This window comes from Coccinella septempunctata, chromosome 7 (assembly GCF_907165205.1).
Source record: "Coccinella septempunctata chromosome 7, icCocSept1.1, whole genome shotgun sequence".
Lineage (NCBI taxonomy): Eukaryota > Metazoa > Arthropoda > Insecta > Coleoptera > Coccinellidae > Coccinella > Coccinella septempunctata.
Genome location: NC_058195.1, coordinates 17,718,134 through 17,737,892, shown reverse-complemented (window position 1 = coordinate 17,737,892; position 19,759 = coordinate 17,718,134). Strand labels below are relative to the sequence as shown.

The 19,759-nt window shown below is 38.1% G+C and overlaps 1 protein-coding gene and 1 long non-coding RNA gene across 3 annotated transcripts; one reads left to right on the top strand and one right to left on the bottom strand.

Annotated features, from left to right (window-relative positions):
• The first annotated feature begins 1,449 nt into the window (after positions 1-1,449).
• Positions 1,450-18,415, top strand: LOC123316400 (inositol polyphosphate multikinase). Of its 2 annotated transcripts, none has more exons than XM_044902460.1 (6): positions 1,450-1,685; positions 12,924-13,169; positions 14,008-14,312; positions 14,473-14,608; positions 16,388-16,672; positions 17,925-18,415. In XM_044902460.1, the coding sequence occupies exons 2-6, from the start codon at positions 12,971-12,973 to the stop codon at positions 18,290-18,292; spliced, it is 1,293 nt and encodes a 430-aa protein (XP_044758395.1). In that variant the 5' UTR covers positions 1,450-1,685; positions 12,924-12,970; the 3' UTR covers positions 18,293-18,415. The 2 variants fall into 2 exon arrangements, with proteins under 2 accessions (XP_044758395.1, XP_044758396.1); XM_044902461.1 differs by lacking the exon at positions 1,450-1,685 and adding an exon at positions 6,303-6,458.
• On the bottom strand, positions 4,971-9,323 carry LOC123316403. The gene is made up of 2 exons (XR_006538069.1): positions 8,955-9,323; positions 4,971-5,136 (listed from the first exon to the last, which is right to left on the bottom strand). It is a non-coding gene; the product is annotated as an uncharacterized LOC123316403 (long non-coding RNA).
• Positions 18,416-19,759: the final 1,344 nt, after the last annotated feature.

Sequence of the window (19,759 nt, the reverse complement as noted above, 5' to 3'; positions counted from 1 at the left end):
TGTTAATGGAAATGAAAGTCAAACTGTGTAGTCAGTTATTAAGCCACTCCGTGGGGTCAATGATGAAGCTCATTTCTCAATGGGGTAAGTATTTTTTGAAACATAATAATACCAAAATTTACTATTTTCCTTTTTAGAAATCAAGCATCCGCTTCAGCTTCACAGAGAGGCTATCGACACTGCTGACGTTATAACTATTCTTGGATGAGTTATTTGATTCGTTGAATGTATCCAGAGCTTGGACATCCACTGCGAAACTCTTAAAGAAGACGGTTAGTATTCAAACAGAACACAATGTTGTTTGGGAGCAGGCGATACAAATTTTCAACAGTATTTCATTTTATTGCCCTCGAAAGAAAAGATCCATTGTGGTGCCCACTTTGAAGAATATAGTGACAACATTGAACGCATTCCTTTACCTTACTCAAAAACTGTTCAATGATTATCACTTTAAATATATTCTCACTGGGGCTTTCAATCAAGATTGTTTAGTAAACTTTTTTGGGTACATTAGAGCACATGGAGTTAGGAATACTAACCCAAATGTTGAACACTTTATTTCATCATTCAAAACTTTAGTTATTAATAATTTCATGTCGGTGCATTCCTGGTGATCTAACTGTGAGGAAGATAAAACAGGGAGTCGTTGTTTAGAGACTTTGAAATCTTTCCTGCAGGAAAATATAAAATCCACATAGGTCTTTGGGCAACTAATTTTTTCTTTTCCGAATTATTCATGCATTCTAAGCTTTGGCATGCTGTTTTTGATTTCTATTGCCGACTCCCAACAAACATTGTGTCCTTTTTGGATGATGTTGAAGATTTCTGAACATATAATAATTTCAACCTCATTTCCTATGAACAATATTATTACTGATGAGGATAAATTCAGATGCATACCACCCGACGATATGAATATCGACAAGTGTTACGATCTGAATTGAGCTAGCCAGCTTGTTGATATTCATATCGTCAGGTGGTATGCATCTGAATTTATCCTCATTATTTTATTCATTGCCTCCCTGTTTAGGCGTGATCATTCTTTATTAATATTATTACTGTTTATTATAATTATTGTCTTACGAAGATATGTGACCCTATTGACATTTTACCTCTGCTCATATATTCATTGCCATAATTATAGCTTATGTATTTCCATATTTTTTTTTCCTGTGCTGGGTGTATCAATATATGTATATTTTTCATGACAAGTTTTATTTCTCCTTAAAATTCGCCCTAATAATCCATATTATACTATCGACGTCTAAAATACCAGTGAATGGGCTAATTTAAATTTCGCGCCATGCGATTGCAGTTTCCAGTTATACCGACATTTCTCCCGGTTAGTTGGGTGGCAGCCGCATGGGGGCGCTGAGGGCGGGATAAACTGTATTTTGCATCGTAGAACGTGAGTGTCAGATCTATTCTACTCTGTAATCTGTGGTTGAGGATCAAAAAATTTGCAATGTTGATTTGACATTCCCCTTAGCGCGTTCAGCGATAGGGAAAAGTGAAGAACTCATTCAATTCTTCACTGAAAATTTCACCTTGAAGCAGTGCGGTTGAATGTGTTTTAGTGAGATAATTGTTAGGAAAATGATAGCTCTGAATTGCCTGTTTTACAACAAAGAAAAAGTGGCCAAAATATGTTTTGAAGTGGAGTAGATATAAAAGCGGTTTTTTAGGTAAGAATTTTGATTTGGTTTTCAATCATAATCTAAATTCTTAGGTATAGTGAATCATAAGTTTATATTTCGTATACGGATCCCAGACCTTCTGGTTTGTTGTGTTTAATTGATTGTATTGTTTCACATCAAGTATTTATTTGATTAGAATCAACTGAGCGACTTTTCTATTTTAACTTCAATATTATTAACTATGTAGAAGGTCTTAAGCTATTTTTAGATATTGAGCGCCTTAATTGAAGAATATTTTTTACTCTATTGTGTTGAGTAACGCGGTTCCTTTGTTCGATTACAATTAGAGCTATAAAAAAGTGAAACTCTTCCGTTTAGAACTATACTACTCAACTTTCTAAAAGTCCATAGTTGGTCTGTGACATTAGTTTATTTTAAGAATAATTAACGGTCGCTCGAAAAAAAGTAGAACACCTAAAAACATAATTTCAACAATACACACAGTGGACCTTTTTGTCCATCTCATTAGTTGATTCAGCTTCCTTTAAACCAGTTTGCAAATGCGATTGTTTAAACAACTGTTATTTTTTATGTTGTGTAGATACATGTTTGCATCCTGTTAGTAAGGCGTTAGGTGCTTTGGTTGGCAGTTTATTTCATCATTTCTTAAGAAATGGGTTTCGTAATATGTCAATGGCAATCAGCTTCTTTGTTCTTGACTGGTTCGTATTTCAATGCTTTTTGAGCAAGTTTATATTTATAAATGGGTGATATTTCAGCTGATTAATTATTCTGAAAGTCCTAAGCTCTCATTCATGCGTAAGTTCAGAACCTGTCAAATATTAAATCATCTTTGCCTAAAGGATATGGTTGAAGGATGAAATTATGTTGCTTTTAAGTGAATTCAACTAGATATATGATGATGAATTGTCAAAGAATTGAATACTCATCAAGAATTCCATGAGTTTATTACAGTTGAAACAATCTCGGAAACAATGGAATTGTAAGATATTTTTTTAATATACATATTCTTACAATATATTACTGCTATTGTGGATTGCTTGTAATACAAACACTAGAATTTAGGGGTCTTGAATATTTTTGGATGTCAGCAATACATTTTTAGTTTTCAAACAATATGTTTGAGTTTTAACAGAGGATAGTGTAAGGAGGTACCATACAAGTCGGTGTATGATACAAGAACTTAATGGAAAAACCTCAGTAAAAAACCCTATTTCCCAGTGAGTAGTGTAGTGATGACAAATTTGTTTACAGAATAGGCTTTTAATACTGAAGGGCTTCTTTTCCATTGACATAAAAATTTCTTTCCTCTATACATTCAGAAATTATATCTGAAACGAAAACCAGAGCAGAAAACGAAAAAAAAGTGAATAATACAGCCTTCATCAAATTGATTCGAAGATGTGAAGATAACTACTAAAGAAAAAATATTTATTCATAGGTATCACAGAACACATAGGTATAGTCGATTCAAGAATGATTGACATCCCAGTAGGAGTAGGCCTTGAAAGTTCAGACGCAGCTGGTCACAAAAAATCTTTTCTGTAATTTTTATCACAGAACTGGAATATATAAATATAACCTAGAAAAGTATTTGAAAAGAAGAGATATTAACATTCAGAGCATATTAATCAGCATTCAAAAGTGATACAATTATGTTTCCAATTTCTGCGATTAAATTAAGAACATAAACACCTGTACAAAATTCAAATTTTCTCTGGTCAGCGCATAGATTCACATAAAATAGGTTTATAGAGCACTGTTTATTCATAATACCAACCTGAATTCTGCAACACAAAAACTGAACTTATGAGCTATTACAAACTTGAATTCGATTTTCCATAGCCACCCGAGATGTCAATCATTCTTGAATGAACTATGTATACATAACTTGTTCTCCATCTCTGTCCGTCAAAAATCTTCTGCTGAATTTGTGGATTATCACTCTCGTCGTAAGAAATCCCTTCAGTACTGAAATTAATAATATTCCATATCTTGCTTTTGACCGGAAGGGTATTCCAAGTGATGATTCTTCCGTTCTTCAGTTGTTTGAGGAACACTACAGGACCCTTATGTTGGGGAATCATGTCCCATAGATATAACAGTGGCTATTCATTCAAAAACAGGAAGAAACGAGAAAGAAATTAAAAAAACAATTGCTGATTATAATATAATATTTTCTATCAATTTTTCCTATTTTTATCATATTAGGTATCCACACCAATTTCAGTAATTTATTATTTTTGGAACCGAAGATTATTCCATTTGTTATTATCGATTCTGTGATAATTCTCGAGAAAAATGACATCAGTATTTTCTATGAAACGTGAGTCAAAATCGGGTTCCCATCCTAGGCGAGCGATTTCTAAATTGCAAATTGAATACGAATCAAATCGACTGATGCATAAAAAATTATCAATGAAGTAAGCAACTCGGTAATTCCTTCGCCGTTGCACAAGACACGATTATTTCGTTATCTAATATATTCAACGCCCGGACATTCTATAATGCAAGATAAAATATAATTACAATATCTTTATTTCTATGATTCATCCTTGCGGTACTTGAAATAACTGCTGAATTATGATAGCGACACGTGCCGTCTCCTCGTAAGTTCAAATCCTCGATAAGTCGAGCACGTATTGTGGAAGCGAGCCGGATATTAGTGGAACATCGTGGACCTCCCCTCATCACGTTTTTGAAAACATTTCCTACAACATTTTCCGATAATCCTATACCGAGACGACATGTGTCCAATTCTATGATCAATCGATGAAGATAAGTCAAAGTTTTTCTGTGATTCGTGTCATCGAATTTAAATAGTTATAATTTCTATGGTAATACCTAATTTGTCTATGACGAAACATGTTTTCGAGGCCTTGTTCGCAGACTTCGCAACAAACGAATCGATCGTTGATTAAAATGATGACGACGGGTTATTCTTGGAAATATTTCGGAATTTTGGAAATTCAAATGCATCGACGTCAGGCCGTTTCAATTTTCATTATCTTTCGTGAACTACCAGCTTCATTTAAATTTAGAAACAGGACGTGAGGTTTCATAACGTTAATAAATCAGAAATTATACTTTCCTGGTTTGATCCTTCATGATCCTTGTTCTCGAAATGCGAATGATGTTGCCATCCTCACAGGGGTACCAATGTCGGCTTTCTCAATACATATACATATATGTAGTATTAATGCTCCAAAGATCACAGGTGGAGATTTATTTTTTATGTAGGTTCAAAAGGTCCATAGAATTTTATGAAAACAAATTTGTTTTTGAGAGGTTTCTCGAAACAACAACAATGTCTATTCTCAGAAGAGTTGTTTATCGTTCCTGTGGTACATTTGCAATCAAATATTCAAAATCTTTAACTCTACGATTGGCAACTCGTATTCTTCATAACGCATCGGATGCGATCCTGGAAATTGTAGTAGCAAGCATAATATGTTATGCAATTCGTTGAATCAAGTCTCTGAAAAATGAATAGAGATTTTTTAGGAATGTATCTGGTGGAGAGCAGATGATTGAGGATCTGGTCTAGCAACTACTTAAGGGCATTCATAATACTTTTTTACAAGAACCACAGATTACATACTTCATCTGTGGCTTTGAAATGTCAAAAAGATTTTAAGAAGCCATGAGAAATGTAATCAGTAATCTGTTGAACTAAAAAGCATGTTTAAACGAAGATAATTAATGTTCTTCACTTGAGTAATTCGTAAGATCGCCTTGGAGGGTTTATTTTGATCAGGACAGGAAACACGAGCAAGGATATCTACGTTGAAAACTTCGATGTATGATCAATATCTGCAAACAGCAAGGAAATTTTCTTGAAATCTCGTTGCAGAATGTTCCAATATGAAACTATTCGAAGCGGATCAAAGAGTATCGTATAAATTTTTGAACATGGTCATTGTTCCTCTATCAAAGCGGCTCGGAAAGAATTGATGGAAGAAAAGATGAAGGCAACTAGACCTTAGATGGGATTAATACCTGCATAGGTACTCCACCTCACCAGGTATTCTTCGTTTTTTTTTGTGTGGCGTTCGATGCCCAGACTACCTTGGGATTTATAGAAAAACGAAACCATTCATGTGGAAATAATACATTCATAGTGCACATACAATATGATTTATGTCTGGAGTTTATTATTTGGAGTCATTCGCCTCTTTTCTTTATTCCTTTGTCAGGAGAATACAATAATTTGTTGCGTGACATTTGTTCTGAGTGACCTTGTTCTGGAATTCCTCAAGTTAGCTCAAGAAAATATAGCAATATATTGCTATATCTCCTTGATTTAGCTTATCTGATAATTTCCATAGTCCTTTGATAGGTTAGGTTCGGGTAGACTAGACACAGATTCCTTTTCCTTGTTTTCTATGATTTGTCACTGAGTTATTGGAAATGGGAATTTTCAAGTCGTGTTGTCGGGTGCTCTCGTGGGACCGTTTTTTATGATTTATATTAAAGAATTCATGAATATTAATTAATTAACCTGTGTATATTTTATATTGTTTCATCCACTTGCATGGAAAAATTTCAATATCAACCTTATTGATAGTTATATCTTCGGTAAATACCTTTTATCACCTGCTCCGCCATGTGCAATTAACACCAGTCTATCTAACCGGATAAAATTTTCCTAGGTTAACCAGATTAATATTAAATTGTCGAAGGAAAACGCAGACGGGTCAGTGCTAAAAAGCGTTTAGTGAGGTGCGGGAGAAGCGACTTCGGTTACGATTGCGATAAGATGAAAGTTTGTAAACATGTCGACGTTGAAAAATTTTATCGGTGAGTTTTGTTTTCGGAAATGTTTCGCTTTCTCCTCTCTCGCGGTTGCCAGAATTGTCGGTGTTCGACCTTGAATGACATACAGGGTGAATTTCATTAGACCTCTGGCAAAAAAACTAGGTTGACCTGTATATACAGGTCGGGGTGTCCCAAATCTAGTGAATCAAACGTCACGTCACATAGAGTAGACCAAATATGTATTATCGAATGACACCAACATTAGTTCAACCAAAATGTACCGTTTCCAAAATAATCAGAATTTTATTAAAATACCTAAAGTTGCCGATTTTCGAACTATTTTTCTTAATCACAGGGCCAGTTTGTGAAAAAGGATATCGATTTTAAATTATATTGAACTAAGATTATTGTTTTATCTCCCCTAATTGAAATTATTTTAAGTAGTTGATCGATAACCTAAGTAAATGTAAATTAAAACAATTGTTTTCTCTACATGATTTTTATTACACAGAATAAACCCTCTCTATAGGGGTGATAATATGGGAGAAAAACGCTATCCTTAATCACAAATTGGCCTTGTGATTGAAAAAATAGTTCGAAAATCGGCAGCTTCAGGTTAGGTTTTTTCAGAAACGGTACATTTTCGCTTAACTAATGTTGGTGTCATTCGATAGTATTTGATCTACTCTATCGTGTGACGTTTGATTCACTAGTTTTGGGACACCCTGTAGTTAGTGGAACTATGCTTGAAATTTATAGCTAGGAGGACCGTTGCCAAATTCGATTTTTGTTCCAAATTCCCTACAAACTTACGTTCAAAATCGTAAAAAGAATGGTTGTCGCATTATCCGGACGAACATTAGGAAATAATGGTGGTTGGAAATCCACAATACGTAATAATGGCCAATTTTAATTATGGCGGACAAAACGTTCGCATTATATAATTATTATGAATCATTCCAAACGACACTGGTTTTTACTCGAAACGTTTAAAATTTTCAGTATTACTGACTTTTCTAGAAGACGAGAACGTCATTCATATCCCACAATACGAAATTCCTCAATGATTTATTCGGTACGCCGTTCCATTTGGCAAATCCAAAAGTGTCCCTTGCCAAAATATCGTGAATGATTATATGTACGAGGTATGTCGGAGAAATCACAGCCATCGACTATGGGACCTGCTATCCGTTGACGTTTTCATTCATCTCCGATCGCACTTCCCGTTTACTCTTCTATGACCCACTTCTGTGCGTCTCGTAGCGTAGAATAAACAACAAACGTCTTTCCCTATGTTTAGAATGACGTTAGGATACATCCAAGGATGTTGTTTCGAAGAAACGGTATGAAAATAACTCAAGGGTACCGGAAAATCGGTTTATTCGTTGCTTTGACGCAAATGCCTATGCTATGGGGCCTTCCTGGAAAAACAATGAAAAGGTGATACCCGAGGTCGTGGTTTAGAAATAGATGGCGGATTCGGCAGGTGAGGCTAGCTGCCAAGATTTCGTCTGCTAAATTGTCTGGAAAAAACGTTTTCCGGAGCGTCGTTTGACTCGATGTTAGGAATTAATTGATCTGGTGAAAATTAGCTAGGCACGGCCGATTGTTATCGTTATAATTTCTATGGCCAATGAATTGACGTATGTTGGTTGAACTTGTTGACAGCGATATATGTATGAGGATCTTGTTTGGCATATTTGACATTGTTCCTAATTCGAATCGATTGTGAATATATTATATTGTTTTATTGGGTTAGAATGTATCTGGACATGTTATTTGGTTACATTAAGAGGGGCCAATAAGAATGTCTTTCATTTATCGCAATGTTCTTCCTTTCTCAACTCCAAAATATAATTCTGTTTTTAGGTGGGAAAGATTATAACTTTTCACATATTCACTTTGATGTGCAAAGAAGACATTACCTGATTATTATCGTAATTAATATTGTATTTTCATGAGGGAAAACTTTTTTCCTGGCCATAAAGGAAGAATAGCTGCATCTAGAAGTTGTTAAGGAAAATGAAGTTGCATGCTCTGAGTGGAAGAACAGAGAAATAATTAAAGAAGACCCTGAGCACAGATGAACCATAATGAAGTTGCCGTAGAAGAGAGGTGGTTAAAATCGACCATTGACCCTCCATTTTGAAGTTTTGTGAATTAATAAATATTTTCTTCGAGTGTCTTTTGAATCCGGGCTATGTACGAAGTCGATAAATTATGCACGCGTCGGCGACGGTCAAGCGATCAATTTCGTAAACGTTCGACTTATTGCGCGTGCGCGTTCTTGTGATTTTCAAGGCTGCCCACGTGGGAAGCACAAATTGGATCACGTTGAATATTCGAATTGGGAAAAATTCCTTGAAAAGGGAAAAGGCTCATTAGATAGTGGTCGCGTTCCCTTGCACGCATGTAGTTCGCTTTTCGGACAACCTCGTTCGACGATTACCATTCAGACTGGCATGTTAATTGCGATAGAACCCGCGCGATCCGGTTCTGCTCGACCTAAATGCGTTATAATTACTTTTAATTACTTACGCCTATGGTCTTCCTGCTCTAAAATGTCGCTTTGGCGTCGGAGATTTTTCGATGGGATCCGGATTGTACCCGTTCTTTTTATGATTCATCGAGAATGATTCGCCGGCTCGACTGCACGCATCGCCGATACGGTATATCGGGAAATTGAGGTATAATCATATCTGAGACGATATGTTATACTTAGCTGATATGGAAAAGTAAAAGAAATTTCGGGCTGCTCGTAAACAGTTCGTGTCGGAAGTCAACGAAATGAACTATGCAAAAATTATCAACTGGCACGCAATGTAACGCGCAATGCGACGTGAAAGTCATACGAGACACGTTATGGACTAAAGTGGATAATCCATTAGATTATCAGGATTTTTAGATACCCCAACGAACCGGTTGCGGATTACGTATTGGCAGTTCTTCGTGACACTATGCCTAGATGAAACTTTTACCCCTTACTTGGGAAGCCCAAGCCAAGAAGGAAATTCGGAATTTACTCGAGCGTGGCACATTAATATTGTCCAGAACGGATTAACCATCTGTATGAAAATCTGTGACCTTGCGTTACGTTCGAATTATCAGTCTCTCGAAAAGTCCTTTGGGCCCAATTAACATATCTGACACGCTCGAAACGAAATTTTTCTTACCATTTTCAATTCTTCCGTACGGCCAGCCCTACCACGCAAACTGTCAGATTGACATGAATTCAGTATCAGAGAAATGTAGGGCATATATAGTATCTTAATCTGACACGCTCGTACACCTGACGAATTTTTTTACATCTTTGAAAACCTTCAGACGCTTTATCCACCGCTGAAAGTACATACACCATAGAACCTTTTTTTTCTACCATCCAATCTTCGAAATCCACTAGGTCTCCACGACACTGGAGTAAATTCTTCCGTACGGCCAGCCCTACCACGCAAACTGTCAGATTGACATGAATTCAGTATCAGAGAAATGTAGGGCATATATAGTATCTTAATCTGACACGCTCGTACACCTGACGAATTTTTTTACATCTTTGAAAACCTTCAGACGCTTTATCCACCGCTGAAAGTACATACACCATAGAACCTTTTTTTTCTACCATCCAATCTTCGAAATCCACTAGGTCTCCACGACACTGGAGTAAATGCCGATTTAGCATCGTCGGGCCCCCAACTACCTCTAAAACGACCCAAAAATACCTGTAAAATGGCGAAAAAAATTTTTCGCTTCCCTCTAAATTAATTTCTTCCCTGATAAACATCGATGACCAGAGATGTCAATGGCAGTACCCGCGTGAAATTGCTCCGTAGGAAGAGACGAAGCTGTGATATGATGCTTCCAATATTTAAAATATCTTTTCTATGGACATAGACATAAGTGTGGAGTAATCAAAATTCTAGAAAAAGACAACAACTGGCCGTTTTTACTGTAGAGCCGAATAGGGAATGCTCAGTCCAATCTCTATGTCTATGGTGTTGACGGAAGTTAAGTTGAAAGTGATTAAAGAGCGGGGTGTTTATATTAATCGGACCGTTTTTGGCCACGGCATTTATGAAATTCATCTTGATATGTTTTTTTTTTAGGCGAATTGGCCCGTAAAGGTAGATCATACCTGTCGTTATCTCGTACTACTAATTTCGTTATATTTTCGTAAGCATCGAGCTCGAGAGACAAGAGGGTAAAATGAGCTGATTATGAGGGTTCTGAAAGTGACCTACTTTACCAAACCGCTGTGTCTCGTCAGCCGCGAATTAAACTAAACAGAAATCGAATAATCAGGCCGTGCCTGTAGTTTCGCCATTATTATTTGGAATCGAATTAAATGCATGTTTTCCACACATCGAGCGAAATGAAACTAGCTTATCTTCCGTTTTTTTTTTCATCGGCCAAGGTTGTCGGGGTTTTTCCTTGAAACCACACCTCTGTTTGTGCGTTTTCGACGAAACGTCCTAATATGCTGAAAGCTGCCGTTGGTAATCCATTAATCATGATCGATGTTCTCTGCGGACGTATTAAAATTTTCCCGGATGACGTTAGTCGCTTGTTTATACGATATGATATCATCCGCCTTCTAGACCGATCCCCCTTTTCCATAGATAGCGACCTGAAACGCTAAAATCGCCATTGTGTTGAGTATTTTACTTTTCCAATGTCAAAGATCTGGTAGAAAAGTTGATATTTTGCAGAGCCTTGTTACGATACAAATGTTTATTGGACTCTATGTACCTAATAAAACACAAGTAAGTCGATTTTCATATAAGATGGAACGTGCAACAGTTCTGGAAGAGCTTGGAGACTACAGCCATCTTGAAATCTTCAGTTCCTTCCTTCTCTAGTTAATCGAGCAACCCTCAACTAGCACTCCCACCAGTCGAGAACGACTAATCTGGGCCAGCCAGGTAGGCTATGCACCCAATTTCAAGTAATAGAACCTGTACGTTTATTCTTGGGGTTCCGACTCCCGAAGAAGTGCAGGAATCTTGTACAAGCCAATCCCCAAGAATGACTAGCTTATTCCTGTTTGCATGAAAAAAACACATGCTCAATGCAGAAAACAATACAACTATAATTTCAGAACTGGACGTTGTATTATATCAATATTTTATTAAATAATGGAATTTGGGAGTTCCAAACCAGGACGCGAGGAAAAGTACTCATCTCCCCGTAACTACCATTTTGGAACTCCAGAACTTTAGTTCAGCCCACGTATCACAAGCTCACGACAAGTGCACGACTCGACAATAATCCCGTTTTTCCCTTTTTGTCCTGCTTTATCTTTAAGTCGAGTAGGTTAAAATTTGTACCAAAGATGATCAGTATTCTCTGTATGAACATCTTGTTAACACGAAAACTGTCGATTGCCGACAACGCCTCATCGAATTCGACACCGATAAGTTGTCGATAGATTGTCGATCGATCGTGGTACCACTGCAGATGACCTTAGCATGACTTATAAATGACGCTAACGGCATTTGTAAAAAACGTAAACTAATGATTTATTTGGTTCCTCTATGATCAAAAGTTATTTTCGCTTGAATGTTTGATCAAAAACGTGAAAAGTAACAAGAAAAATTAGAATAGACCATTCTAACTGAGACTGATTTCTTTTTCTCTCATATAATCTCACTTCGGTTGTGGTGTCGAATTTTTTCAGAATTGAAAAACTTTTGAAATTGTAACTATATATATTTTCGAATAGGTAGCGAAATTTTTCGAACATGACTCATCTTGCCTTACCCCCGAATCCTGTTTAGTTTGATGAAGTTGTTTCTACCTGTTATCGAAGATCGTTCGGTTGATGATGAAAATGCCATTTGAATTTCGAACTCCAAGGTCCAAAATCGATACAATACAGTAGTCGAATACACTGGTCTAGCCACCTTTTGATTTGAATATAAATCGTAGTATTTAAGATTATCAACCAAGGACGCAAAATAAATACAATGGTCAACGATCCCTAGGATGTGTTTACTCTCAATTATTTTAGGATACCTCCGCTGTTCGAGCTGTTTATTGACAGCTGGATCATCCAGAAATTCCGTTAGATTCTGACGTGCCTCTTGTAATGTAACCCATTTGTTTATGGAAAACAAACGCGTTAAAAATTGGCAAGAACCGACAAGGTCTACGTGTCCGACTCGATTCGACGCCATCGCTTGTCTTAAAAGCGAAAATTTTGATTTATTTTTGGAACGCAGTGCGTACCAACATGACATAGATAGTAGTGAGGATATCCTTACGGCAATTGGACATGTGGTGTCTGTGTGCGGTCTAGACTCGATGATCGCGTAACTCTTCTGTGCATTTCGTATTTGCTATACCGTGTTTATCTCAGACTCTATGGAAACGTGTAAAACTTCGATGCGTTTTTCTCTACAGAAGACTCGCGTAACATAGAAATACGTCGTGATAAATTTTCTTAGAACTGTGAAAAAGTTTTTCTATTATAATGGCATCGAATGCCTCTAATTTTCACTCTGTTCTTTTCAGTTTGGCGTGAAATTTCGTGAGGCAATTCAACAAGAAATTAGTGAATTATGGGAAAATCTGAGTATTTATCCGACCCAGTGAAAAAGGAGAAATTGTGTAGTGCTATCAGTATGTTGTCAGTGTCTTGCAACGGGGCTAAGCCGGTCCATTCACCGCAGGCGAGACTCAGTCCACCGGCTATACCGGAAGATATGGAGGTGTTTGGTAATCAAGTGGCGGGACACTCGTGGTCTCCGAACACTATAGGTAGGTTAAAAAAAAGTTATCTGCACTGAATTGGATAGGAGAAAATGACGGTAGAACGATTAATAATTATCGAATAGATTTAGGAGGTCGATTTCGCCCACATATTGATTCTTTTCTATGTAGAATGCAACTATAAAATATGCGTTCATAATTCAAACGAATAGTAGGCGTATTATCTGCCTAGAGAGTGAGGGAAGCATTCTGCATAAGGTTATTCAGAGGAAAAAAAATCATTCGAAAAATTTATTCCAATTTCAAGGACATCATATTTAATTCATCAATTACTTTTTCAAATACGAATATCAACAAAGGAAAAATTTCTTTCAATTTGTGAGATGAGAAATTCGAAAACGACGTACACTTCTGTGATCTCTGGAAATAACCATCGTTTGTCAACCAATTTTCGCCCGCCGACCTTATTTAGAATAATTTAGCGACTATAAGAATCACTTGTTAGTTTTGTGATTCGAGGTGTAATAGACTAATGACTCAGAAATTAACAGAAGTCGTTACTTTTTTATTTTACCTCGTGTCGATAGAAAAGGTCGTTGATATTCCAAGGTTGATAACTTAATTTATATGTACATAAGATAAAACCTAAGCAGTGCCGAATTTAACGTTCCCTCCCGGAATATAAAGCAGAAATTGGGTATTGTGAACCGGCATGTAATAAAGAATTTCGTCAAGAGCAGAATTTATAAATTATGGAAATTAAATTGTTTGACATTTCACGAATGCAAAGGGTTCTTGCTTTTCGCTTCTATGGCAAATTTTTCTCCCTATTTTCATAAAATTGAAAAATCAGTTTTGCCATTCCGACTAAACCAAATCGTTTCAGGAATGCTTAAACACGAGAACACCATCCTGAAGCCGATCAACAACCGAAAATCGGCTTGCGGAGAGCGAGAGATACATTTTTATGAAACGGTGGCTAATTCGGAAGACAGAGATCTGGCTGACCTCAAAGAGTTGATACCAAAGTACTACGGTACCAGGGAGGTAATGACTAACGGGGAACCGATTAAGTGCATTGTTCTGGAAGATCTGACGGCCGATTTTGACGAGCCCTGTATAATGGACATCAAGATCGGCAGGAGGACCTGGGATCCTGAAGCTAGTTACGAGAAGATAGCCAAAGAGGAGGTGAGATGACTATTTGGGAATATTCCGTATAAGAAGCTCGGGATGTAAAACGATCATAGATTATTCTCAGTGTAGTTTTAATAATGAATGGTCATAGAATTGTCGCTTATGCGTTCTGCGAATTGTTTTCATTTGTTGAACAGGATGTCTCCTGTTTCAGTCGAAATTCACGGAGTGCAAAAGGGAACTAGGCTTCTGTATTCCCGGATTTCAGGTGCACAAAATCAGCAACAACGAACTGGTCAAGTTCAACAAGGACTACGGGAAGAATCTCAACAAGGAAACCATATCAGAAGGTAATGACAAATGTAAACGAAGGTAATCATCGAATGCCCTTGCACACACACACACACGCATCACTACGCGATGATCAATGTTACATGATGTAAACGCGACATGTATACTCTAGACCATGCCAAAAAATAATAACAAAAATTGGGACTGACCCATCGTTATCATCTATTTCCCCACCACCTGTCCCGCAAGATACTAAGTATTTTTATGGTCGTTGGTCGTTGACGTTTTACACTCTTCTAATTAAGTTACAATCCTTAATTGAGAGAATCTTTTGTAAGTCTCATTAAATTAGTGGACTATAAAATAACCAGGGGCACTCGATTTTCTGTATAGTCTTCACCAGTTTCGGGAAACCAAAATCGTAACGTAGATTCAGATATTCTTCATCATGTAGACTATGGTATCGAAAACATATGGCGTTTTGTATTGAAATTTCAAAAAGACAACGTCGGCTGTGAATTTTTTAGAACTCTGGTTGTATTTTGTCTATGTAATTTTTTTTATGAGCCATATTTTGGCGATTAAGCGTCTTAATCGATGTCTTAAAGCGTCTTTAAGCGTGACGTCATTAATTTTGTTGTCGCAAAAATAGAATATCGCTGATGGTTGAGTCATCTGTCGTTGTCATTAGACAGCAAATCGAATTGTGAATTTTTCATTTTCTGTTCTTTGGCTATTATTTGAAAAATATTTATTTATTCTAAATGATAATGCAGAAACTGCATTATTGGCAATAAAAGCACTCTTCCCTAGTAGGAATTCAAATCAAATTCGATATAAACAACATATTCTCCCTTCTTCTTTATATTACCTCTTTCCGCTTAAGAAGTTCTGTGCTTAAGACGACACAGGCCAGAGACAAGATGACTCTATGACACAGGCGCTCTCCACAGACCGCCAGGTTCCGCTTAAAGCGTCTTAAAGACTGACGTCATGACTTTTTCGCTCGAATAGCACCGCTTAACACGTTGAGCGCCATCCAAATATCGATATATTTTCTTGTGGGGCCAAATTTTCTGTGTCGATATTTTGATTTGCTCTTATATCATATAGATAATCCCTTTGCTCAGATTCTCGCTAAAAGTGCAATATCGCCTGATATCAAGAATATTGATGAGCGGGCCCACGGGACCGCTCTGGTCCCCAGAAAAATAGAAACGCACAGCAAATGCGGTACAGGTGAAATTTGTCGAGTCCAATCTCCTTATTATAACCATAACAACACCTGTTTAATTTTTTTCGAATAAAAATACGAAAAAAAATACTACTGAAGAGTAGTCGTAAATTCCAAAACAGCGGTCCCTACGGACCGCCGTGGTCCTACAAGTAAGACTATCAGCGGTCCCTACGGACCGCTGTGGCGCTCAACGTGTTAAAGACGCTTCACGCGTCTTAATCGCGAAAATATGGTTATGATATGGCGATCTGTTACAGTTCTGTGTCACCGGTGACTTTCCCTACCTAACCTTACAACTCCGCATTTTCTTCATCAAATCTGAAACTTCACGCTGTATTCGATATTGGTAATCTCTGATTTGACTCATTGATGGTTAAAACCATAATTCAAATTTGCCATAAATTTTTATAGTCTTTCTTTACGTTTTCTACGACGGATTGAAATGCACTTCTAACCAAAAGCTTAAAACCTGATTGAATCTATTGTATACGAGTTACATAACGCTCCTCGGCTTTGCCGAATGTGGTGAGTCACTAGAGCTTCATCGATCAACGATTCATACTGGGATTACCCACCGTTTATCTCCGTTTTTTTCTTATAGCACTAAAAATCTTCTTGAACGGCGAGACGCGGTTCTGCCGGAGCCTGCTGATGCAAATTCTGGCACCATTGTGGCGTATTCAGAAATGGGCTAGGACGCAGAGGCGTTTCCAGCTCTACTCCTCGTCCATACTGATCGCCTACGACTCCAAAAGACTGAAAGAATGCCTTAAACATAATCTAGAGGAGCCTCTCAAGCCGGCGCTTAAGCTGACCAGGTCGCACAGCCTGTACAGGCCGCTGAGCTTGGCAGTGCTCAACAATTTCACCGACAAGATCCCTACAGGTAAGCAGATGGTCGCTGTTAACCTCGTTACCTCTCTCAATATCATGATATCTTCTGGCTTTCAATGTAATCCTGTCTACGGCTCATTTGCGACTGGGGTAGTCTAAAAGTTGACCTGTAGCCGAGGTAAAATAACAGGCCAGAAATTATGGGCAATTTTTTAAGTTTTCGACCATTCTATGGCCCTTTTTTTGTTAGTAATAGTCTTAATGTCTTGTAGGTAGTTTCCACCTTCACGGACCGATTCTTATCTATATCTATATAGTAAGCTCATAGATCTACCTTTTGGGTAGATTCATTTTTACACGCTGATTCGCCCTTATAGCAATATCTAGGCCAAAAACGTTATTATATGAGTCGGTCCGATTAAAAGCACCCCGTTCTGTGATCGCTTCCAAGATACTTCCGTTAAAATTGACGTTAACCTATAAATCACGAACCGATACTGATTGTCAAAGTTCACCACCAAATTTTCTCTGATCATCGATAGAAAGTAATTCAATTTTGTGAAATGTCTCTCGATTTTTCTCACGTATTATTATAGTTTGGGAGAATAAGATATAGAACACCAAATGGGAAATTTCTTCTAGATTGTTTGGGCGTTGAGTCCAAGTTCTATTCAAAACCCTGCGCGTCCTTTCTCGCGATCTCTCCGAAATCGACCTTTTTTCGGAAATTTTTTCGTTCACACCCGGTGCTTCTCGGAAAGCGCGTTTCTTCATCTACGCGAGCCCGCTTCCGCTTAATTCTTTCGGCGACTCCCTTCGGGCGTCGGTCATAGAACAATAACTAAAAATGGTCTGCAAACTATTTTAGTATACTGATAACTACATATACAGGGTGGCCATTTGAAAACGAAACAGACGAGATTACAGACGAAATAAATTTTTTCGATAGAAATGCTCGGACAGGTCCCACTTCATTTTCAAATACTTAGTTAAGAATATTTCGAGAACTAATGCATAAAATGAAAAAACAATTACTGTGCTGAAATCAGTATAAAAATACTTTTCAAATGAGGTATCACTCACCCCATCTTCCCTATTCAAAAATTGGGGGTGAGGGTTGTAGTAGCAAGGGTTGAAGCGCTATGCGTCCGTAACCTACATCTTAAGTTGTCCCCCTCGAAACAGAAATCGACCTGTCCGAGCATTTCTATCGAAAAAATTTATTTCGTCTGTAATCTCGTCTGTTTCGTTTACAAATGGCCACCCTGTATAGAACATATTCACACTGGTAATCGGTTTTCCAGGATTCAGCGGCCAGCTGACCAAGGAAGGGCCAATCTTGACGCCTACCTCGCGCAAAAGGAACTGCTTCGACCTGTTACCGTTCCGTAGAAAGAGCAACAACGTGTGGCAGCAGTCCTTCCACAATCTCAAAAGAACACATTCCTTCCAGAACAATTACGACAAAGACGTCCAAAACCGTAAGAAATCGTACACGGACATATTGGAGGACCTCAGCTGCGAGCACAAGTCCGAGCTTTGGGTAACTGTGAAGATGATAGACTTCGCTCACGTCTATCCCGCCAAAAATTGTGATTTGGATAGAAATTATCTGCAGGGTATCGAGAATCTAGTTAAAGTATTAGAGGAATTTTTAGTTGACAGTGAATGAGTATTAATGGCTGTGTGTGCGTATTTTTTGAAATTATTTTCGCTACTTTCTTTTTTTTTGGAATGTAAATTTTTCGTATTAAAACTTGATGTTCAAGGAGATAAATGTGTTTTTGAGATTCAACAAGAAATTATTCTTTCAACCTTCACCCGAATCCCACATTTCTCCTCCAATTCTCTACGGCAAGACTATTCACTTGTGGAGGAAGCCAAATATCTAGGTATTATCCTGGATAAGAAGCTCTACTGAAACTCCCATGTGGAGAAAGTCATCCACATAGCCAGGCACTCCCTATGGGCCTGTCCAAAGGATTTGTGGAAAAACATGGGGGATATCGCCGAAGCAGCTCCGCTGGCTGTACGTAATGGTGATTGGACCATTGATCACCTACGGCTGTATCGCTTGGTGGTCCTGCACAGAACGCGCTCAAACCCAAAACGAACTTTCGAAACTCCAGAGCATGCCTTATGATTTCGGGGACATTCCGCTCCACTCCAACTGTGTCCATGCAGATGCTATTAGGCCTCCCTCCTCTTCACATTCATGTGCAGGGAGAGGCAAGACTAGCAACTCACACGCTCTACCATCTTACCGTAAATAAGCCTGACAAACTCATTCTCGTGCCCTATCGTCTCGTCACAAGGAATTCTATCTGCAAGTACCTTGCTGGTTTACTGATGGCTCCAGAACCAGTCACGGATCTGGAGCCGGAGTCTACAGTCGTAGACGGCTGACTTAACTCAGTGCTAGTCTGGGAAAGTCGGCGACAGCATTTCAGGCGAAAATCTTCGCCATTGATCTATGCGCCAATCATTTGCTTGATATGGGTTGGACGGGTAGGTCAATTAAAATCCTAACGGATAGTCAAGCTGCCATTAAATCTCTTGCAGCAGACAAATGCAATTCGGTACAGGTATTTGAATGCAGATCCAAACTGCAAATGTGGAAGCTTAAACAGACTCGGGCCTTAGAGGCAACGAAGTATCGTATGCTCTAGCCAGAGAAGGCGCAACATCAGCGCTTATTTTCCCGGAACCAAGTATAGGAATTTTCAATTCCCAGGGAACGTAACAACAGCTGTATAAGGCAAAAGGTCCTGGAATAGAGCGCAACCGTCCTGGACAGCGTCACTTGCACAGGGCTATTTCAGTGCCTCCAAGCCCATACACCAGTCGTTGGCTACGATTTTCTAGAATCAGAGATCTATAATGGCAGTTTTCACAGGACATTGTAGACTCAGAGCCCATTTTAAAAAACACAGCATCGTCAATAAACCGCTCTGCAGACTGCCCGGCGGCAGACAGGGTCAGACCTGGAGTCTTTGGATTTTCCAAGATGGTCCTGGAAAAGCTCAAGAATCACCCGAATCATTCTCTCCTAACCTTACTTTTCTTCCTAATGTTCATTTTCCGATAAACAAGTCTATTTCAAGTGTAGCTTTGGCAATTTCTCCGAAAAATAAGAAAA

Excerpts from the sequence above, each read along its gene's own strand:
- LOC123316400 (XM_044902460.1), top strand. The coding sequence starts at position 12,971 with ATGGGAAAATCTGAGTATTTATCCGACCCAGTGAAAAAGGAGAAATTG. Across the intron at positions 14,609-16,387 it reads CAAGGAAACCATATCAGAAG|CACTAAAAATCTTCTTGAAC; the intron begins GTAATGACAAAT and ends TTTTTCTTATAG. Across the intron at positions 16,673-17,924 it reads CACCGACAAGATCCCTACAG|GATTCAGCGGCCAGCTGACC; the intron begins GTAAGCAGATGG and ends TCGGTTTTCCAG.